The sequence below is a fragment of the Notolepis coatsorum genome (genome assembly GCF_963971535.1).
Source record: "Notolepis coatsorum genome assembly, chromosome: 7".
In the NCBI taxonomy this organism is placed as follows: domain Eukaryota; kingdom Metazoa; phylum Chordata; class Actinopteri; order Aulopiformes; family Paralepididae; genus Notolepis; species Notolepis coatsorum.
This window is the reverse complement of record NC_140171.1, coordinates 158,978,290-159,002,500: the sequence shown is the minus strand read 5'-3', so window position 1 is coordinate 159,002,500 and position 24,211 is coordinate 158,978,290. Positions and strand designations below refer to the sequence as shown.

General features: G+C 45.1%; 1 protein-coding gene across 4 annotated transcripts in view; it reads left to right on the top strand.

Moving 5' to 3' along the window:
* helz (helicase with zinc finger) overlaps window positions 1–23,990 on the top strand; it is a 186,608-nt gene extending 162,618 nt beyond the window's left edge. For 2 of the 4 annotated variants that reach the window (XM_084319194.1, XM_084319192.1), the window contains exons 27-33: window positions 2,550–2,754; window positions 4,450–4,532; window positions 4,947–5,460; window positions 6,532–6,769; window positions 8,776–9,502; window positions 18,253–18,538; window positions 22,528–23,990. In XM_084319194.1, coding sequence (XP_084175320.1) covers window positions 2,550–2,754; window positions 4,450–4,532; window positions 4,947–5,460; window positions 6,532–6,769; window positions 8,776–9,502; window positions 18,253–18,538; window positions 22,528–22,874 — 2,400 coding nt within the window. In that variant the 3' untranslated portion in view covers window positions 22,875–23,990. Of the gene's footprint in view, window positions 1–2,549; window positions 2,755–4,449; window positions 4,533–4,946; window positions 5,461–6,531; window positions 6,770–8,775; window positions 9,503–18,252; window positions 18,539–22,524 lie in introns of all 4 variants that reach the window. The other 2 variants (XM_084319193.1, XM_084319191.1) reach the window with 1 other exon arrangement.
* Window positions 23,991–24,211: the final 221 nt, after the last annotated feature.

Genomic DNA, 24,211 nt, shown 5'->3' with positions numbered 1-24,211 from the left:
CGCTTAAATATGAATGTCCGATGTTCTAGAATGTTCTACTATGACATCATCACAAACGTTCCAGAATGTTCGGGCGGAACTAATGTTCTAGAATGTTCCTAACAATAGTTCCGTGGGTGAATTATGTACCATTACAATCACTACAATAATCTTTTTGGAGAACATCTGATCTGAGGTAAGGAATCTATTTTCCCAGTCTTGGGATAATCGGAGCTTTTTTCACCTATATATCAACGTGTGCCCTGTGTGTGTGTGTGTGCGCGCGCTGATCAGGAAATGAGAGAATAGATTTTTCAGCTCGCTTCTCTAGCGTGCATAAGTACACATATACTATCGATAATCTAGCGTTTATTTGAAAACTATTCATAAATAGGCCGAAAAATGACGTTTTTTGTGTATTCCAGAATATTCCAGTAAATGCCGATTATCACGGAATCTTTATATTTTCCTGAAACTTTCAAGAAAACGAGGGCTTTTCAAAATGCTTATAAAACGGAAATTAACCGATTAAAAAAACAATCCGTTTCGACAATGTTGACTGCAAACAAATCATTGATAAGCGACGGGCAGATTAGACACATAGCCATAATTTAAGACATAGATTATGCGTTCACAACGCTATCATTGAAGTGGGTGCTGGCATTCAACCATGTTTTACCATGTTAACCAGTGGCACTGGTGTTAAGGAACTCATGAAGAATGAGGATTTAATCTTTAGAAAAGCAGACAAAGGTTCTGGAATCGTTCTCCAAAATAAAAGTTCTTATGTTTCAGAGATCAATAGACAATTGAACGACATTGAGGTATATACCCTTTAAAATTCCGACCCAGTGTTTAGATTCTCCACTGAAATCAAAACAGTCCTCAAAAGCCTGAGATTGGCGGACGAAATCTCAGAAAATGAATTTAAGTGTATGTTTGTAGAGTTTCCTATTACTCCTATTATTTACACTTTACCTAAGATCCATAAGGATCTCCAGAATCCTCCGGGCCGACCCATAGTCTCCGGCATAGGGTCTGCCACAGAAAAAAATTCCCAATTTATTGATGCGCATATCAGAGATTTGGCCTCTTCTCAACCGGGTTACTTAAGGGACACTACTGCTTTTTTGAGCGGTTAACTGCCTGCAATATTTCCCCTTCAGACATATTAGTCACAATGGATAATGGATGTGGTCAGTCTATACCCCAGCATTCCAAGCGCTTAGTTTTTACCTAAACTTGAGGGCGCACCTCCACAGAGGCACTAGTTAGCCTAGCCGACCTGGTTCTAACAAAGAACTATTTCAGATTCCAAGATAAATATTATTTGCAAAACAGAGGTCTCAGCATGGGCTCGCCCGCCGCTGTGAACCTAGCTAACCTGCATATGTCCACGTTTGAATTGGATCACATTTTCAATAATAACCCGTTTGAAAAATATGTCAAATCCTATATGCGCTACATTGATGACCTATTTTTTATTTGGTCTGGTTCATCGTTAGATCTTCACGCCTTCCTTGAGTTCCTTAACACTCACAGAGAAACGATAAAGTTTACTCTTAATATCGATTTGAACACTATCATTTCTTGATGTTCTAATTAACAAAGCCCTAGACATGTTTGTTCACGGCTGCCATTAAAACTTTTTGAACCTGAGAGTGCTGGTCCGGCTTCCTGCTTTCTTCTATTTAATCCTCTGGATTTCAGCACCCAGTGTCAGATATTGAGAGCACGGTCTATCTTGACTTACATCATCAATGTACCATGGTTCAGTATATCACCATGTGGATAAACTAGTGATCTGTAAAATAGGAATCAAAATTAATGTTTTATCTATTTATAAACATATGAATGTGAAGTAACATATTTAATTATTACTGACTGAATAATATCTCACGTTTTGTTTGAATCATTGTTGGATTGATTAGTTACAAAGACATAGTAGTTACCAACCTAACATCTCTCCTCTCCTCTCCTCTCCTCTCCTCTCCTCTCCTCTCCTCTCCTCTCTTCCCCTCTCCTCTCCTCTCTTCCCCTCTCCTCTCCTCTCCTCTCCTCTCCTCTCCTCTCCTCTCCTCTCCCCTCCCCTCCCCTCCCCTCCCCTCCCCTCCCCTCCTCTCCTCTCCTCTCCTCTCCTCTCCTCTCCTCTCCTCTCCTCTCCTCTCCTCTCCTCTCCTCTCCTCTCCTCTCCTCTCCTCTCCCCTCCTCTCCTCTCCCTCCTCTCCTCTCCGCCCCTCTCCCCTCCTCTCCCTCCTCTCCCTCCTCTCCCTCCTCTCCTCTCCCTCCTCTCCTCTCCTCTCCGCCCCTCTCCCCTCCTCTCCCCTCCTCTCCTCTCCCTCCTCTCCTCTCCGCCCCTCTCCCCTCCTCTCCTCTCCCTCCTCTCCCCTCTTCTCCCCTCCTCTCCTCTCCCTCCTCTCCTCTCCGCCCCTCTCCCCTCCTCTCCCCTCCTCTCCTCTCCGCCCCTCTCTCCTCCTCTCCTCTCCTTCTCTCCTTCTCTCCTCTCCTCTCCGCCCCTCCTCTCCTCTCCTCCCCCTCTCCTCTCCTCTCCTCCTCTTTCCACTCTTCAGTTGCCATGGCCAGGCTATCAGAACCGTTTTGCCATGGACCCTCGCATCATGAATCACCAGGCAGCCATGGCCTATAACCTCAACCTCCTTCAAGCCCAGAACCGAGGCTCCCCCATCCCCTACGGTGGCGTGGCCCACCCCTCCCCTCTGGGGATGGGTCAGCCCAGCCCTGACAAGGAACTACAGGTGGACCCTATCCGAAATGGTACGGCAGTCCAGCCAAGTTAGTCAAATCACTGCAATCATTCATATCAATCTATCAATTAATTGATCTGTTATCTATCCATCTCTCTGTCTGTACCACTATCTAAACTATTAGTAATCTGTCTGTCACCTGCCTTGGTTTGTATTTATCACGATCTAGAACAGGGGTGCCCAACCTTTTTTGAACCAAGATCTACTTTTTAATTGGCCACCTAGCCGAGAGCTACCAGCCCAAATGTGACCTACTCTCGGCTAGTATTAGTAATAGTAGATTAATAATACCCATTCAATATGCAATATTTTCTGTCATGTGCATATTGAATGGGTATATAATATAATATGATATTTTATATATCATTGTAACGGTGTAGTGTAGGAATTACAAGAATGACAAGAATGTTATTAATGAAATTAATGAATATTATCAAACTGAATTGTTTCTGTATACACATTTATAAAACGATCAAGGCATATTTAGACATTTTTTATGCGTTCACGTGCGCTTTTCAAGAATAAACAAAAAACTAGACTTAATGGGAAGGGTGTGCTTGTACATTTGAACATAGTTCCATGATATGTGGCTGCGTTGTGCTGAGAAAGAGGCGCAGATCGGCTTCTACTCTGAGGCGAGATCTGCATTTATTTTGTATTAATGTCGGAGCCGAGAATCCCGCTTGACGCAAACGGGACTCAAGCTTTCTCAGCGCAGCACTGGGTAGTCGTTCCGGACTGATATCCAGAACTTTGCGAGGGCGTGTCCAGTGAACTTGACTTTCAGTAGCTCGTCACAAGAAATATCGATCAACGCCTCCTGCTCAGACAGAGGGATGCCTGTTGCGTCATGCGCAATGAACGGATCTTGGATCCAGTTGTTCAAATTGTCCGTGCTCTTTCTTTCGGGGAAATAATTCCAAAATGTATCAATGAGCCCTTCTGTGTGGCTACAGATGATGGGCTTCAAATCACCGTTTTAAATTCAGGATGCTTAGTTTCCAAGTGCCGCTGTAATTTACTTGGTTTAAAGCTCTCGTTAGAAAGGATCTCGTAGCACAAAACGCACTGTGGTCTCGGGTCATCTTCTTGGCCAGTCCAAGTAAATCCATATGCCAAGTATTTAGGATCATAACTTCTTTTACTCCGTTTCATAGTAGTTCTGGAATCGCTACTTACTAATTCTGCCTTTCTCTTGCCAGCATTTGGAACACACGCACGTGACGCGCCGCTTCTGACAACAGACCTATCCATTGCGAGTGTCCAAGTTAAATGAATCAACTTTATCATCAGCTTTATATGCACGGTCGTGGCACTTTGCGCTCCTCTGACTCACAAAAGACCAGACGTGGCCTCAGTGATTATACCTGCGCAGGATGTATGATGTGTATTGGAATACTGTGCCTCCGTTGATGCAGGGGCGAGACATGGCAACCACACACAGCGGCCAGGTGGAAAACTCCATCTGTCACCTCCCTAAATAATCTCACGGTCTACTTGAAACCAGCGCGCGATCTACCGGTCGATCGAGGTCGACTGGTTGGGCACCACTGATCTAGAATATCAGTGAATATCTATCTGCCAACCATGTCTAGTCCGTCTCTTCATTATTAGTCCCAGCAGCGGAGAAGCAGAACATGTGTTCAGGTAGATGTGAGCATGGCCTGCTGGAGGATAATGAGTGTGCTGCTGTTTGGTCTCCCAGGTAAACTAGATGCATGTCCAAAGTCGGAGCAGAGGAGTCTGCAGACACCAGAGAGGAAGACCTTAGACATGAAGGACAAACAGGTAAGCTGCTGTTTCATATTAGAAGGAAGTTATTCTCTTGTTATTATGGGGAATAGCCATTTATCTAGGTGGTTTATTATGGGGAATAGCCATTTATCTAGGTGGTTTATTATGGGGAATAGCCATTTATCTAGGTGGTTTATTATGGGGAATAGCCATTTATCTAGAGGGTTTATTATGGGGAATAGCCATTTATCTAGGTGGTTTATTATGGGGAATAGCCATTTATCTAGGTGGTTTATTATGGGGAATAGCCATTTATCTAGGTGGTTTATTATGGGGAATAGCCATTTATCTAGGTGGTTTATTATGGGGAATAGCCATTTATCTAGGTGGTTATAGATGTGAGTTGCTCTAAATGGGTTTGTTGTGATAGTATTGAGTATTGATGGTTTCTGTGTGTTTGGACCCCAGGGAGATTTAGACACGGGCCAAAGTGGAGGTCTGGACTCTCAGACAGATGGGCTCGGCGGGTTCCCCAATGCCATGCTCCACCGCAAAGACCCTCCCACAGGCCAAAGAGCCCTCAACTACCACCTGGCACCCCCCAACCCAGCCTTCGCTCCACACCCAGCAGGGGGGAGGCCCTTTCCCCCACAGTACCCGGTCTCCAGGCTGCCGTACCGCGTGGGTCAGCCCCAGCAGCACCCAGGGATGGCCCAACAGAACCAGCAGCAGCTCAGTCCGGCCTACACCAGTGGCAGTCACAACCCTTCCTTCTTCAGCGGGGGGCCCATGCCCCCCCACAGGGGCGTCCAGTCCCCCCCCACCTTGGACATGGCTGAGTCCGGAGGGGGGGAGGAGATGGGGAACTCCATGAGGGCTTCGATGGGCCACCAAGGCGGCCACCACCCGGGCCTGTCGCAGCCGGGCCGGGTCAACAGCTTCGTGGAGGACGGGCCGGAGGGAGGCCTGGGAGAGGGAGTGGGTGAGGGCACTCATTATATTATATATATATATATTAGAGCTGGGCCGTTAACGGCGTTAACGTGCTGCGTTAACGCTATACTAGTATCGCGCGATAATATAATTAACGCATTAATCTAATTTTTATTTATTTTTATTTTATTTACCCAGGGTAGGTTCACTGAGCACAGATGCTCTTTTTCAGGAACGCCCTGCTTCACATTCACACAGTTCCATTCACACCTGGGAGCTGCCCAGTACAACCACAGTCTGCCACCGTTGGCCACTGAGCAACTCCACTGGAGCAGTTGATTCAAGCCATGTCACATAGTTCAAGTTTGAAATGATTCTTTCTGTTTTGCTCCTGAGAGTGTGCTAGATACTGTACTGTACTGGTAATATTATTTATTTGTGTTAACTTCTGAATAAAACAACTTATTAAACACAAGTACATCTTATTGAACATTATTTTGATATTTCATTACCAATTATCATAGCAAAACAGCTTTTTCAAACAGTCTGTAATGCATTTTGGAAACGGGAGATGGCCTGAGAAACATAAGGAGGAAAGAAAAAGTGATTTCTGTGGATTCAAACTTTGATCTTGTGATGAAAATAGTTTAGTTTAGTTAGTTTAATACTTTATTGGGAGCATTACATTTATTCATAGTGTGCTTACTTGGCTTTTTGAAGGTGCATAATCCAGCATTTTAGGTTACCATCTTTTATATTATGGACTTGTTTCAAGTAGTTGTCTGAACATGCATTATGTCCTCGTGATTAGGGTTGGGCATCGTTTGGATTTGAACGATTCCGGTTCCGATTCTCCATTTCGATTCCTGTTCTAAACGATTCTCGATTCTGATTCTTTGAGGTGCCGGTCAAAACAGGTCACAGCTTATTTTGCAGGAGATTTTTTTTAAATGTTTGAAAAATCTTTAAAAAAAATTCATACTATTCATATTGTCAGTTGACTTCCAGAACCGGAAGTTAGGAACCGTTTCCTATTAGAACCGGTTCTCTGTGCCCAACCCTACTGGTGATTGCATGGCTCCATAGTACTGTATGGCTCACACACCCCGTGTCCCTGCAGACCTCCAGGGCCCCCTGAGCCAGCAGCAGCAGCAGCAGCAGGCAGCCCGGCTGGGCCAGTGGGGGGAGGGAGCAGGGACCTTCCTCCAGGGAGGCGTGGCCTTCCCCCTGCCCCAGCAGCTGGCCCACCTGGCCCAGCCCGGCCTGGCCCGCTTCCCCCCTCAGCTGCTCCGAGCGCCCAACTGGAGGATGAGCAGCAGTCTGGAGGACGAGGCCGGCGCTGGGCCGCCGTTCAGCAGGTGAGGAGCGTAACCTTCACAGGTCAAGTCAAGGCAGCTTTATTTCATTTTGTCAACTTTTTCTCCTCCATTTTTTCTGTATTTTTTTCTCCCATCCCAATTTTTTTTCCTTCCCCTCCCCTTCCTGGTCGTTGTGCGCATTTGCCCCCCACTTCCCGTTCTAAGGAGCCCTGAAGTCTATCACATGCGTCCTCCGATACATAGGAGACAGCCAGCAGCCTCTTTTCACCTGACAGCGAGGACTCTCATTGGGGGAGCGTAACGCGTGGGAGGATCACACTACATCACCCAGTTCCCTCCCTCGCTGAGCAGGCGTCCCGACCGACCTGTAGGAGTCGCTGTTTACAACGACCAGGACCAATTGCTGACTCTGCCAATACCAGTGTCTCTGCGGTGGTAGACAGACGCTTAGTCCGCTGTGCTACCCGGCCGCGCCTAAGTCAGCTTTATTTTTATAGCACATTTACAAATGACTAAAGCCAAACCAAAGTGCTTCACAGGTACATGATAAAAACACATACAATGCAGTAATAAGTAAAAATACACTAAAATGACAGAAAAACGTATTGTGGCGGCTGGGTGGCGCAGCGGACATTGCACTCGTCACCAACACAAGAGACATCGTATCGGGATCCGGCTGTCGGTGTTGCCTCCGGCTTGGGCCGGCCATCATACTAACTCAATTGGCAGAGTTAGCGGGTGGGAAGTCGATGGGTGGTCATCTGGACGTTGTGAACAGCGACTCCTACAGGTCGGTTGGGGCGCCTGCACAGCAGAGACAGGAAAAATGGCGGGGGCAGTGTGAGCCTCCCACACGTTACTCGCCAAATGAGAGTCCGCGTTGGCAGGTGAAAAGATGTGACTGGCTGCCTCCACATGTATCGGAGGGGACATGTGATGGGCTTCTATCCTCCCTACAACCGGCCAGTGGGGGGCACATGCGAGCAACGTTCAAGACGGGAGGGGAGAATTGGCACGGCTAAATTGGGATGGGACAAAAAAGGAGAAAAAAGTGGATACAAAAAAGAAAAAGGTATTGTACAATACATTTTTTTTATTTTTTTTAAAACAAGGTGCATGGGTGGCTGATTGGCGCAGTGGGCAAGGCGCTCGCCACTAACTCAGGAGACGCTGGGTTCGAGCCCAGCTCTCTGCGTTGCTACCGGCTGGCCGGTCGTTCATACTAACACAATTGGCAAGTGTTAGAGGGTGGGAAAGCCGGTGGGTGGGGATTGGACGTTGTGGACAGCGACTCCTACAGGTCGGTTTGGTGACGCCGGTGCGGCGGAAACAGGAAGTAGCGGGGGCAGCGTGAGCCTCCCACGCGTTACTCCTCGCCACAGAGTTTGAGCTGCTGCGATGAAAAGATGCGACAGGCTGCCTCCTCGTGTACCGGAGGGGACACGTGATGCAAGGCTTCTATCCTCACTACAGCCGACCAGTGGGAGGCATAGTCTAGCAACGTTCAAGACAGGGGATGGAAGAATTGGATCATATGAAATTGAAAATGATGAAAAATGGGGAGAAAAAGTGGTTACAAAATTAAAATTAAAAAGCAAGGTGCAATATAAAAGAGACAAGAAATTAGATAAAAAGTCCAGAGTAACAGCAAGTGGCAGGCTAACTCTGGTCAAAGGCCCAGGAAAAGCGGTGTTATAAACTCATATTTAGCTAATAACACTTAAAATCATTGGTAAACAAACGTAGTGCTCAAAATATACACTTTGACTGCTGTTTTGACAGGGTTAGGGTCTTTACTCTTGGCTACATTAAAAAAAGAAACGCAACATTACTTAATACGGACTGTATTGATCTATTTATGACGTGAAATACATCCTGGCCCGGCACCGGCTTAACGGGTTAAGTCAGTGTAGTAAGTATAGTCTCACACTGTATGAGCTGTGTACTCATGTGGCGAGCCGGCAGACACAGTGTAGGAGTCAAATCCATAGTTCAATCAACTATAATTACATTCTTAGTTATTAAAGGGCTTTTCTTTTCCCCAGATACCCAGGCTTGTTGAGAGAGATGCCCCCTCAGGAGCAGCCGGACCCCAGGGATGCAGTGGAGATGCAGCCCCCTCCCCAGTCCCGTCTTCTCCAGTACCGCCAGGTCCAGCCCCGTTCCCCGGGGGACCCCTCGTCCCCTTCAGCCGCCACCTCCAACCACACTGGCCCCTTCCCCTCAGGCCCTTACCCCCACGACGCCGGCCGTGACCTCCTCAACGAGGGCCTGCTCGGCAACCCGGCTCTCCAGCAGCACCCAGGGAACCCCCTCTACAACGCCTACCCTCACCAGCCCCCCGGGCACCCTGCCAGCCCCCCTCCCTCCCAGGTGAAGTACCTCATGCAGGAGGCCCCGTGGTCCCACGGTGGAGCTGCGTCAGGGGCCCCACCTCAGCAGAATCACATGCTGGGGAACCAGGGGCAGGGCTTCCCCTACGGGCTGCCGGTCATGGCTCACCCCAGCAGACAGGAGCAGGTCCACCTGATGCAGCTCCACCATCAGCACCAGCAGCACCAGCAGCAGCAACACCAACAACAACAGCAACAACAGCAACAACAGCAGCAGCAGCAACAACAGCAGCAGCAACAACAACAACAACAACAACAACAACAGCAGCAGCAGCAGCAACAACAACAACAGCAGCAGGGTCAAGGCCCAGTCCAAGAGTCCTACCACCCACTGTCCCCCAGAGCAGCAGCAGCCACAGCCCTGCACAGCGTAGACGAGGTAAGGGGGGAGATGGAGGTAAGGGGGGAGATGGAGGTAAGGGGGGAGATGGAGGTAAGGGGGGAGATGGAGGTAAGGGGCGAGATGGAGGTAAGGGGGGAGATGGAGGTAAGGGGGAGATGGAGGCAAGGGGAGATGGGGGTAAGGGGGGAGATGGAGGTAAGGGGGGAGATGGAGGTAAGGGGGGAGATGGAGCTAAGGGGGGAGATGGAGCTAAGGGGGGAGATGGAGCTAAGGGGGGAGATGGAGCTAAGGGGGGAGATGGAGCTAAGGGGGGAGATGGAGGTAAGGGGGGAGATGGAGGTAAGGGGAGATGGAGGTAAGGGGGAGATGGAGCTAAGGGGGGAGATGGAGGTAAGGGGGAGATGGAGCTAAGGGGGGAGATGGAGGTAAGGGGGGAGATGGAGGTAAGGGGGGAGATGGGGGTAAGATGGGGTAAGGGGGAGATGGAGTGTCATGTACAAAGGTCTAACGACCGCACAGAAATGTAACTGGAGCAGGCGGTACATGAGCAGAAACAGCCCCGCTCAGTAAAAATGCTTTTCAAAACTCCCGGGTAGGCAGATAGTAAACAAAGACGTTTTCAAATGGTAAATTAAGTTTATTGCATGTGGGGCTTCCAACCCACGGCCTTTTCCCAAAGGGAAAAGGGATGTTGTCAGTGGGGATTTCAACCCACAACACACACAAAGGGAAAGGGTAAGGGGAGAACAAACAAGGTGAGAATAATAATAAACAAGGCAAACACTAACCACACAACCACATGCCACGTGGTTGGCAATCTGGGAACAAAGGAACACCACTCTAACCATGTAGCTCACAGTGTAGGATGAATCTAAAATGGCCAACAATATACCTACCCCACACAGGGTTTGGTCCACGCAGGCAGCACATAATCAATAGTCCATACACAGTGGCAATTGGCATAAGCAAGCACAATAATAATAACTACACAATAGTGGCAAACAGAGGCAACCTCACTCCACTTGGTCACTGGCAAAATGACACAGTGAGGCCCCCCGACGTGTGTGTCCTGTCAGCTACTTGTCCACCCGTCCCTCTCGAAGTGATTGCCCTCAGCTGTCACTCATTAGGCAATCAGCACTCTTCAGTGTAGGGACGGGCAGCACCTGACAGGAAGAGAAGAAGAGACAGCATCAGCTCTCATGTTCACACACACACACACATACAAAACATAACATAACACTAATTATACTAACCTGATGTTCACATGGTCTTCCAAATACAGTAATAATGATAATGACCAACCCACGTACGTCACACCTCCCCCCATAAGAGCGAACCCGCAGGGTTAGCAAAACATTATCACTTATTATTAACCAACATCAGATTAGCACTAACAGAACAAAAATAAATAGAAATCACCCTCCATATAGGCCACATGCCCCTATTTTGGGCCCACACGGTCAACCACCACATCACCCAATACCAGATGCATCAGCCGTCGGACGTGGCTGGCACATTCCTCATACCGAGGCCATGACGGTATACTGTAGTCAACCATACGCGAATTGCTCAATGGTGTTCGCACTCCCAACATCAACACCGTGCGTCCTGTAAGGCACATTAGAACACAACACAGCATGTGAAACAACAGTCCTGTCACCCCTCAACTCCGACGAGACGCGGGCAGGACTTTTCATTAGCCTATTCACATGACATCAGCGTGTCCTCCTCCGCCGCCCGAGCGTATGCAACATATACTTAGTGGCAGACACCTTTCCTTTTACCACATAAGGTCCTGAGAACCGGGCAGTGAGCACCGTACTAGGCGTGGGCAGCACAATAAACACCTCATCCCCCGCCTCAAAATGCTGCGCCACCGCCAATTTGCAAAACTCACCACAGACAGTCACCCAACGCTAGACCTTGGTCTCGCTTCCGCTCCTGTGCCCTAGGGACAGCACAAATAGAAGGGACATTGGGGTGATTATCAATCAATGCATCACACAATAAGTTAGTAAATGGAGTGTCTCCAACCTCCAACACAGGGACGACCTTACCCCCAGCGATATCATTCCCCATGACGAAATCCACGCCCTTTACGGGAAAACATGGGCGAACCGCGACTGGAAAGCAACCTGTGATCAGTGCAGACTGTACATGCACCTTATGCAACGGCACGCGCACACACCCCATGTCAATACCTCTCACCAATTCGCTCGACCGACAGGAGTCCACATCCAATGGTAATACATCAGCCAGGATGAACGATTGAGAGGCTCCTGTATCACGGAGTATTCTCACCCGTTGGTAGTCCCCAACTTTACCCGACAGGGACACATAACCATCAAACAAAAAGGGCTCAAAAGAGCTATGCTGGTCAGGACATGACACCGTACCAATCAACCCCACCCCTTTCGGTTCCTGGGCTGACTCCCTGGTCTCCTGTCGATCCCTTAGCGCATGACAGTCCCTCATAAAATGCCCTTCTTTCTTACAATAATGACACACCAAGGTGGCCTTTTCAGACGGCGGTGAGCGGAATGCTCGCTCGTCACCCAAGGCATTTAGAGACGGCGGTGAGCGAGGTCGGAATGTTCGCCCGTCACCTCCCTGATACGGCGACTCAGAAGGAGAGAACGCGCCCCCTCCTACATACACATCATTTCGCACAGCAATATCTTTGTGGATCAATGCGAACTCGTCTGCCAGAACTGCAGCTTCCTGTAGGGTAGAAACTTTGCGCTCCTCTAAGTACACTATAATGCGTTCGGGCACGCATTTCTTAAATTGCTCAATGAGGACTAACTCGCTCAACGCTTCGACACCATCCACGTTACATGCTTCACCCCAACGAGTAAACATAGTCCGTTGTCCACGGGAAAATGCAACATGTGTTTGAGAGGGAGCTTTACGTAGTGCCCTAAATCGTTGCCTATACGCTTCCGGCACCAGTTCATATACGCGCAAGACAGCACTCTTCACTTTCTCATATACCACGCTGTCCTCATTCGATAATGACTGGCATGCCTCCTGAGCCCTACCAGTGAGCCTGTATCGCAATAATATTGCCCACTGGTCCTTTGGCCAATGCAAAGCCCACGCTATTTGCTCAAAAGTAGAGAAATATGATTCCACCTCAGACTCCCGAAAAAGGGGAACTACAGAAATATGCTGCCCAATATTAAAAGGGCCCTGGGAGACTTCAGTTGAGGAAGAGGAGGAGCCACCACTCTCCAATTCCATCCTTCTTATAGTCACCTGGAGCATTCTGTCGTTCTCCTCCTTTTCCCTCAGCATCTCTCTTTCTTCCCTCAGCATCTCTCTTTCTTCCCTTCTCTCTTCCCTGTCTCTCTCTTCCTTCCTCTCTTCCTTCCTCTCTTCCTTCTCTGCCTTCCTCTCAGTAAAATTCCTCTCCTCTCTCCTCTCCTCCCTGACTCGCATAGCCTCTCTTTCCTCCATCTGGAGACGGGCCAAACGTCTACTTGATTTACGAGTGGGAGAAGAAACAGAGGCACACGACGAGTGTACAGACCCATCACTATCATTTTCCTCTCCCTTGGAAATGCCACCTCTCCGTTTCTGCACCGCACCAGGTTGATCTAAACCACCAGTGGCCTCACCAGCCTTATCAGCCGCCTCGTCGCGCGCGGCGTTCTCAGAGCCATCCTCCTGGGCTATGGGCAAACTAAATATATTTTTGTCCAACAACCCCGCCAGCACGATCGCTTTTAACTCCTCTTTACTTTTCGAACTCTGGACAGTAATGCCATAATGTTTGGCGACACTACACAAATCTATCTTTGTGCAGACATCAATTTGATCCCTCGTAGGATCTGTCAAAAAAAAATCAAACGTAAAAGCCGTCCCAGCCATAGCCCTTGCAGAATATGACTATGCCACAAATAACCTACGTATAATTACCCTGTGCTCCCGTAGCAACCCGCGTTACCAGCAAACGAAATAACGAATATCTAATATAATAATAATAAACGAATAACAGGTACCAGGAAATAGCCACTCACCTACCCCACAATATCCGTGCGTAACACATTTAATCGCCACATTCCGTAGTATACAATTCAACCATTCTGATTTAATGCCCACATCTACCATTCATGAAAACAATAAACGTTGGTCTAACCATCTAACTAGGATCACCTACGTCACTCTAGCATACCCCAGCTAAACTACTCCCCTGGCGGGATGAGGCCTACACATATCTTCAGTCGCTTACCGATTTCATTGCGCGCTCCACCGGAATTACGACGCGTGCCCCCCACCCGCTAACCAAGTAGGCGATCCCCCTGTTACCTATGTGGCAGAAAAAACAGATTTGTTTAAGAGCATCACATACAAGAACGGTTCACATCAATCAAACTGTGCAGCACGGACAATGGAAAACACACTACCTTACCTATGAGAAAAATGCAACCTACCTGACACGCTCCAATCGACAAGTCCACATGTCACATACCAACAAGGAACTATACAATTGTGCAAACTAACGAGCCCCCATGTCATGTACAAAGGTCTAACGACCGCACAGAAATGTAACTGGAGCAGGCGGTACATGAGCAGAAACAGCCCCTCTCAGTAAAAATGCTTTTCAAAACAGTCCCGGGTAGGTAGATAGTAAACAAAGACGTTTTCAAATGGTAAATTAAGTTTATTGCATGTGGGGCTTCCAACCCACGGCCTTTTCCCAAAGGGAAAAGGGATGTTGTCAGTGGGGATTTCAACCCACAACACACACAAAGGGAAAGGGTAAGGGGAGAACAAACAAGGTGAGAATAATAATAAACAAGGCAAACACTAACCACACAACCACATGCCACATGGTTGGCAATCTGGGAACAAAGGAACACCACTCTAACCATGTAGCTCACAGTGTAGGATGAATCTAAAATGGCCAACAATATACCTACCCCACACAGGGTTTGGTCCACGCAGGCAGCACATAATCAATAGTCCATACACAGTGGCAATTGGCATAAGCAAGCACAATAATAATAACTACACAATAGTGGCAAACAGAGGCAACCTCACTCCACTTGGTCACTGGCAAAATGACACAGTGAGGCCCCCCGACGTGTGTGTCCTGTCAGCTACTTGTCCACCCGTCCCTCTCGAAGTGATTGCCCTCAGCTGTCACTCATTAGGCAATCAGCACTCTTCAGTGTAGGGACGGGCAGCACCTGACAGGAAGAGAAGAAGAGACAGCATCAGCTCTCATGTTCACACACACATACAAAACATAACATAACACTAATTATACTAACCTGATGTTCACATGGTCTTCCAAATACAGTAATAATGATAATGACCAACCCACGTACGTCACATGGAGGTAAGGGGGGAGATGGAGGTAAGGGGGGAGATGGAGGTAAGGGGGGAGATGGGGGTAAGGGGGGAGATGGAGGTAAGATGGAGGTAAGGGGGAGATGGGGGTAAGGGGGGGAGATGGAGGTAAGGGGGGAGATGTAGGTAAGGGGTGAGATGGGGGTAAGGGGGGAGATGGAGGTAAGGGGGGAGATGGAGGTAAGGGGGGAGATGGGGGTAAGGGGGAGATGGAGGTAAGGGGGAGATGGAGGTAAGGGGGGAGATGGGGGTAAGGGGGAGATGGAGGTAAGGGGGGAGATGGAGGTAAGGGGGGAGATGGGGGTAAGGGGGAGATGGAGGTAAGGGGGGGAGATGGAGCTAAGGGGGGAGATGGATAGAATGATAGAGATGCCAATTACTACAATATTGGCAAAGTTGCTCTGATTTGGAGTAACAATTACACTGCTGCCATTTTAACTCATTGACTGCTACGCTGTTTTCCCATCTCTAATCCCTGGCACCAGCGTTTCAGACCTTTTTAACGATGTTTGTAGATCGTATATTCTATATTATAGCTATGGAGACATACTATGGCTCATTTGAAAGGCAATATTTATACTCCAACAGGGAACAAACCGTTTATTTCTACATACATCCTACATACATTCCTGTGCAATCCCAGGCTAAAGAGTGGCCATTTCCCAAAAATGTTCTAGGAAGAGAGATATCGCGTCTTTTGTGAAACATGCGCCTGGCTTGGCCTGGCGGTGAGATTTGGAGTTGGACAAACCCCCCCCCCCCCCCCCCCCCCATGTATTTACGTACATTTGCAAGAAGGAGGCTGGGAAGAGCGGCGCTATGAGGAGCCAGAGCTAGCCTCAGTCGTGCGCCAGCTCTGCGGCCACGCTTCTGCTTACGAGGCCTCCGTGCCCGGAGGTCTGACGGTGTCGTTCGGTCCATCGAAAAAGATGGAAATATCCAGTAATCCGACATGTGAACCAATGTCCAGTAGCTCTTGTCTTGTGTACAAAGGGTCAGCGCAAATATACTAGGCGAATAGACTGAACATGAGTATGCAAATAAGAGTTGATTTGCCGTTCCTGGCAAGACAAAAAGCTGCTGCTTGATCAAGCGCCGCCATCCTAGCTAAAACATTTACTCAAAAGTAGGCGAGACTGCCACCTATCAGCATTTGATCGTTATCACAGTGTTACCAAATCCATACACAAGGTCCGGGGGACCGTCTAGTATCATTTGGTCCGGCAGCGTGGCTACATGAGTAGAGCTCCGGACTCATGATCGGAAGATCACCGGTTCGAGCGCCGGTCAAGGCTGCTGTTGGAAAGTGGTGTTGTTGTCCAGCAGGGGGCACTCTGTCCTCTGGACTTGTCAGTAACAATGCCCCTGTTACAGTGATAGGGACACCGTACAACTGCGAGTGCCGTCCTTCGGATGAGACGCTAAACCGAGGTCCTGACTGAATTCGGTCGTTAAAGAACCCAGGACGCCTATCGTAAAGAGTAGGGGTTCCCCGACGTTCCTGGCCAAAATCAGGTCTCTGTAAGGCTGAGCCCGAACGTTAGTTTGTTACGTTGGCATTCAAATTCTAAATCAACATTCGAATTTTTTATTAAAAAAAATATATATATATTTTTTTGTTTTAATGTGTCTATTCATTCTGTTTAAACCAATGCGGTTTTTCTTCACAGTTGTAGATAAAGATTAGGCTACAGTAATATTATAGTATTAAAAAAAACTGCTGAGTTATATTTATTAAAGAAAGTTGATTTAATAAAAAATATATACAAATGTAATCAGATTAATCACTTTATTCAAATTGAGGATTTAGTTTGAGGATATTTATTAAAAAAAAAATAAAAAATAATTATTAAAAACGAAGGTTCGAACATCCGTTCAAAAAACCCTGACGAAGTTCGAATCCCAAAAACAGGCTTTGGGGACAGCCTTAGGTCTCTGACATCAAGGCCACCTAATCATCCCTTCCCCTTAACACATTAGGTGCCACGCCCCTTCCGGGAAGTGCATAGGCTCATGCCCCATGTAATCGGTCACCTTGTTTGTAGAGCTAAACCTAGATTTTATATTATAGCTATGGATCCAATATCATTGTCAATTGACAGTATGAACCTTCCATTCAATATGCCATAAAGAAATATTTTTTCCATCGATACGTTCCCGTTTTATACCGTGGTGAATATGAGTGTTATATCGGAATGATCTGGGATAGTTCCTGTGAGGCTATTTATAAGGCGCAATGCTAATAACGTTAAATCCATTGGCGTTTCGTCCCTACACACCCTACAGTTAAAAATCCAAATGCATATGATCGGTATTATGTTCCATCATGAATGCGTGAAAGGGGGGGGGGGGTGGGGGGGGGGTCGTTTGTGATTAATTGATTGCCAATAATGGCATTCATTATTACCACAACATACACTGAACTGGGGTATGGCTATGAAATCCTTGCACGATCAAGCTGAAATTGACGTCAAATTACTCTTACCTTTGGCCGGTTGGATTCCAAAAAGAATTTTCCAATTATTTGATCGCCATCTGGTAGATCATAAGTCCATTTGGCACACGCCATAACGCTATACAGCATAATGAGTATTGTCAGTGTGACACCAGGTCTGCAACAGGGGTTACTGCATTCTCAAGACAGCGCCACTACCAGGATCTGGCCGGTACTACACCTTCGGAGTCCCAATATGCCTTTTCCAGCAAAATACAGCTCCGTGACATGAAGTAGGATATTAATATCAGAGAAAAACTAAACAGAAACGAGAAGGGTTAAATGATGTAATATCTGGGGCTGCTCCATAGACACTGAATGGGGCTCTGACTTTTTGAGGCCATCAAATCTTTGTCCCAATCTTACACCCAAATGAGGTTTCAATTATGGTTCAGGCTATGTAGCAATGCTAGAATATAAACCTAATTTGGGTGTAAGAGCTCACACAAACATGTCATAGCCTCATCAAGTTAGCAGCCCTAGATTTTACTCTCGGTAAGGTAACCTCACTGATAGGAGACAAGATTCAAGAGTTTATTCATACATTCATACATACCAGGGAATACAGTGAAATGCGGTTGGCCATGCCCGCTACGATTGTGCAACAATACAATAGTAATAATAGTAAATGGTAATAAAATAAGTAGAATAGACATGATAAAATAGATGTTAATAAATCACTTAAAGGCACTGTGTCCTATGTACACTATTATACAATATACAGTTTTTACTTCTATGTCCCTATGCTATACTTGCTGTTACTAACTATACTGTACAATAATCACAACAAGTTATTTTCTTAAGGGATGATGACGGGTCAACAGCTGGGAACTTGAAGAGTAAATAGACATGCAGCAGTTCCTTGTGTAAATCTTGTTTTATTGAGCTAATGTATCTTGGTCTCTCCGTTTCTCTCTGTCTCTCCTCACAGTATGAACCAAGAGGTCCAGGCCGGCCCCTCTATCAGCGTCGCATTTCCTCCAGCTACCCAGAGGAGTCGTCCCCCGCCTCGTCCCAGCAGACGGGCCAACCAGACCCCCAGGAGCACCCCCACCCCCACACGCAGCAGCAGCAGCATCATCAGCACCCCCACGCACCCTACGGTTACCCCCCACCAGAGCTCTGGCCCAGTAATGGAGGAGGAGTCCCCAGTCCGTTCCAGAACATTCCATGTAACGGAGCCGGCGGGCCCCTCGCTCAGCACCGCGACCTCCTCGGTGGGTAACGTGCCGGACGGAGTCGTCTGAACGGGAGACCACTTAATTCAATGTGTTTCTCCCGCAGTCTGGGACAGTCCAGTCCAGAAACCAGACTAGACAGTGGAGCTGTTAGTGATGTTTCAGTGGATAGTGATGTTAGTGATGTTAGTGATGTTTCAGTGGATAGTGATGTTAGTGATGTTTCAGTGGATAGTGATGTTAGTGATGTTTCAGTGGATAGTGATGTTTCAGTGGATAGTGATGTTAGTGATGTTTCAGTGGATAGTGATGTTAGTGATGTTTCAGTGGATAGTGATGTTAGTGATGTTTCAGTGGATAGTGATGTTAGTGATGTTAGTGATGTTTCAGTGGATAGTGATGTTAGTGATGTTTCAGTGGATAGTGATGTTAGTGATGTTTCAGTGGATAGTGATGTTTCAGTGGATAGTGATGTTAGTGATGTTTCAGTGGATAGTGATGTTTCAGTGGATAGTGATGTTAGTGATGTTTCAGTGGATAGTGATGTTAGTGATGTTTCAGTGGATAGTGATGTTAGTGATGTTTCAGTGGATAGTGATGTCAGTGATGTTTCAGTGGATAGTGATGTTAGTGATGTTTCAGTGGATAGTGATGTTAGTGATGTTTCAGTGGATAGTGATGTTAGTGATGTTTCAGTGGATAGTGATGATAGTGATGTTTCAGTGGATAGTGATGTTAGTGATGTTTCAGTGGATAGTGATGTTAGTGATGTTTCAGTGGATAGTGATGTTAGTGATGTTTCAGTGGATAGTGATGTTAGTGATGTTTCAGTGGATAGTGATGTTAGTGATGTTTCAGTGGATAGTGATGTTAGTGATGTTTCAGTGGATAGTGATGTTAGTGATGTTTCAGTGGATAGTGATGTTAGTGATGTTTCAGTGGATAGTGATGATAGTGATGTTTCAGTGGATAGTGATGTTAGTGATGTTTCAGTGGATAGTGATGTTAGTGATGTTTCAGTGGATAGTGATGTTAGTGATGTTTCAGTGGATAGTGATGTTAGTGATGTTTCAGTGGATAGTGATGTTTCAGTGGATAGTGATGTTAGTGATGTTTCAGTGGATAGTGATGTTAGTGATGTTTCAGTGGATAGTGATGTTAGTGATGTTTCAGTGGATAGTGATGTTAGTGATGTTTCAGTGGATAGTGATGTTAGTGATGTTTCAGTGGATGAGCTGTTCCTGCAGTAACAGAAGAGTGTCATTAGTTCCATTATGAAGTGTATGCGTAGTGCATTTTAGTTTTGGATCACCGTCGAGGGGTTGATTCAGATAATTAAATCTGATAGCTGGCAGTCTGTTTTGCCACTCTGTGAAGTGTGAAGAATTTAGTTATTGAATGAAGCACCTGTCATGAGGTTATCATAGTCAATCAAGCCACCGGAGGGGAATACAGTGGCGATTGACTTCTGTCAGGGGAGTTCCAGTTTACCTGTAGTCATGAAGCTATGGAGTGATTCTAGAATTGCATCTCATGTCCATGGTCGGCTATAGCATAATTAGGGCTGTCACTTTTAACAAAAAAAATCGAATTCGATATTCGTTGCAGAATTGTAGACTAATTCGAATTTCAGCGTAAAAAAAGGTCTTTAGAATTGCAAGACAAAAAATAACCATGACCAGTAATTATTTGGAGTACGTGTGGGTCAGCTACGTAACGGTGGAACGACTCAACCCGCCAGAGCAGCAGCGTGATACAAGCCCCATAATTAGGTGCATGTAATACACTCATTGTGTATTAGCAGGGCTCTCTTCCTCACGTCGTTGGCATCGGCTAGCCCGGCGGCTATTATTAGCGTGTCGAAAGATTCCAGCCAGTGAATCCACAGAATTGGTGGCTCGCCAGGCAGGGCGAGGAACAGAGAGAGATGTAGAGAGTAAAGAATCCATAATCCTCATCGCCAATATTGTGTATAATAACACGACGGTAGACGTTGAAACACTCGCTGTGTTACCCTGTACAGATGACTTAATCTACTAAACTGTGTTACTCTGATAACTTAATCTACTAAACTGTGTTACCCTGATAACTTAATCTACTAAACTGTGTTACCCTGATAACTTAATCTACTAAACTGTGTTACCCTGATAATTTAATCTACTAAACTGTTACCCTGATAACTTAATCTACTAAACTGTTACCCTGATAACTTAATCTACTAAACTGTTACCCTGATAACTTAATCTACTAAACGGTGTTACCCTGATAACTTAATCTACTAAACTGTGTTACCCTGATAACTTAATCTACTAAACTGTGTTACCCTGATAACTTAATCTACTAAACTGTGTTACCCTGATAACTTAATCTACTAAACTGTGTTACCCTGATAACTTAATCTACTAAACTGTGTTACCCTGATAACTTAATCTACTAAACTGTGTTACCCTGATAACTTAATCTACTAAACTGTGTTACCCTGATAACTTAATCTACTAAACTGTTACCATGATAACTTAATCTACTAAACTGTGTTACCCTGATAACTTAATCTACTAAACTGTGTTACACTGATAACTTAATCTACTAAACTGTGTTACCCTGATAACTTAATCTACTAAACTGTGTTACCCTGATAACTTAATCTACTAAACTGTGTTACCCTGATAACTTAATCTACTAAACGGTGTTACCCTGATAACTTAATCTACTAAACTGTGTTACCCTGATAACTTAATCTACTAAACTGTTACCCTGATAACTTAATCTACTAAACTGTTACCCTGATAACTTAATCTACTAAACTGTTACCCTGATAACTTAATCTACTAAACTGTGTTACCCTGATAATTTAGTCTACTAAACTGTGTTACCCTGATAACTTAATCTACTAAACTGTTACCCTGATAACTTAGTCTACTAAACTGTGTTACCCTGATAACTTAATCTACTAAACTGTGTTACCCTGATAACTTAATCTACTAAACTGTGTTACCCTGATAACTTAATCTACTAAACTGTTACCCTGATAACTTAATCTACTAAACTGTTACCCTGATAACTTAATCTACTAAACTGTTACCCTGATAATTTAATCTACTAAACTGTGTTACCCTGATAACTTAATCTACTAAACTGTTACACTGATAACTTAATCTACTAAACTGTTACCCTAATAACTTAATCTACTAAACTGTGTTACCCTGATAACTTAATCTACTAAACTGTGTTACCCTGATAACTTAATCTACTAAACTGTGTTACCCTGATAACTTAATCTACTAAACTGTGTTACCCTGATAACTTAATCTACTAAACTGTGTTACCCTGATAACTTAATCTACTAAACTGTTACACTGATAATTTAATCTACTAAACTGTGTTACCCTGATAACTTAATCTACTAAACTGTTACACTGATAACTTAATCTACTAAACTGTGTTACCCTGATAACTTAATCTACTAAACTGTTACCCTGATAACGTAATCTACTAAACTGTGTTACCCTGATAACTTAATCTACTAAACTGTGTTACCCTGATAATTTAATCTACTAAACTGTTACACTGATAACTTAATCTACTAAACTGTGTTACCCTGATAACTTAATCTACTAAACTGTTACCCTGATAACGTAATCTACTAAACTGTGTTACCCTGATAACTTAATCTACTAAACTGTGTTACCCTGATAACTTAATCTACTAAACTGTGTTACCCTGTACAGATAACTTAATCTACTAAACTGTGTTACCCTGTACAGATAACTTAATCTACTAAGGGTAACATAGTTTGGATTTATCACACTAATTTCAAAATGCTAAATCTCCTGTAATTATGAGATCACTCTTATGACTTGGCCTTATGACACCACCTGCCTCATTTGACATGTTTTGAATAAAATTGCATTGATACTCGATAACCTGATCAACTAATTTCAATGTCTAATGCCCCTTACACTCTTCCATTCCTCTCCCTCCTCTCCTCTCCTCCACCCCCCTCTTCCTCTCCCTCCCTCCCCCAGCAGCTTCCTCCAAGGCCATGCGCCAGGCGGAGGAGCAGATGAAGGCGGAGGCAGCGGTGGCAGCAGCCCAGCAGTCCCACCCCCTCAGCTCCCTCCAGCACCTCGGACAGTTCCCCCCCCTCATGCCTAACAGCAAGCAGCAGCAGGCCCCCACAGAGCCAAGCCAGGGTCCTCAGAGTTTGAGCAAGCCCCCCACCATGTCCTATGCCAGTGCCCTCCGCGCCCCACCCAAACCCCGAGCTGTTCGCCCTGAACAAGTAAAAAAGAACAGCGACCCGCTCTCCCTTTTACAGGAGCTGAGTATAGGAAGTTCCAATGGTAGCAACGGATACTATTCCTATTTCAAATGAGTGTTACGGCCCAAATCCCACCTCCAAATTACCCTTAATAATAAAAAAATGAAAAGAAAAAAAAAATAGAGAAAATTTGGGTGGGGAAAAAATTCTAAAAAAAAATTTAAAACATAAATAGAAAAAAAAATTTAAGTAAAAAAAACAAATACAAAAAAAATACTAAAATCTTTAAAAAAAAAAAAAAATATGGTGCAAAGTGCTTTTACAAATTGTTTCTATTGATAGTATTTTTTTTTCGCTTTTTTGTTTTAAACTTTATTTGTAACAGTCAAAAATCTCTTGTTTCACATATCTGTGAAAAAATAAAACATAAGTATATATAATGAATGCATTACTGGTATATATACATACTCATTATGTATATATGAATATATACTTCTATTATGTACACTTGTATATGTACGTAATGCAAAAAAAAAATGTTAAAAAATTATAAAAGGAATTACAAAAAAAAATCTAAAAAATATGTAAAATAAAATTATAAAAACAAAAGATTCGGTTGACCATTTAGCTACCTGCATATTTCTTTCTTACTGAAGTTGGCTTTGTTGGTTGCTAAATAAGTACCGGTATGTTGAATGCTTTTTGTTTTGTTTTTGTTTTCCTCAGTTTCGAGTGGACTTTATATGTCTTGATTTTCATACTAGTTGTGGCAATGGGCTAAAGCTAAGTGGTCAACTGATTACAGGAACTATATGGAACATTGTATAGAAGTAGATACATTTTCCTCTAATCTGTACATATAAAGAAAATAAATGACTGAGTTGTATGCCACAGACATGTATCTAAATTCCCATACCATGCTAGCATTTACATTTAGAACTTCTTTTCCTTTCGTTTGCTCTTGATCCTTAATCCTTCGACACACCTTACCCGGAAATCACCTTCAGTGACAGTTATCAATTCAATAGTAAATGTGTGTTTTAGTTGGCACACAATCATAAACGCATCTAAAGGTGACTGTTAATTAAAAATGTCAAAGTACAAATGTTGATTGCACATACATTTTCCTTTTCACCGACTGATCTTTGACAACAATAGAGGTGGCATGAAAATATACATCGAAACAAGTGGCATCCTTGTCACATTCCACTGTTTAATAAAAAATATATTTAAAAAGGGGGGGGGGGGGGGGGCTGACATTGGTCTTGGAATGACAATTGCTTATATGAATCGAAGGCTTTCAGAGTGTGTTGTGACGAGGTTGAATTTCAACTTGTTCCTTGTCAAGAGATGTTGACTAAATATTTACCAGTGTAGTTTTCTATAATAATTACAACCTGGGATTTTTCCTAATTGGAGATAAAGGATACGCTTTTTGTTGTGTTTTTGGG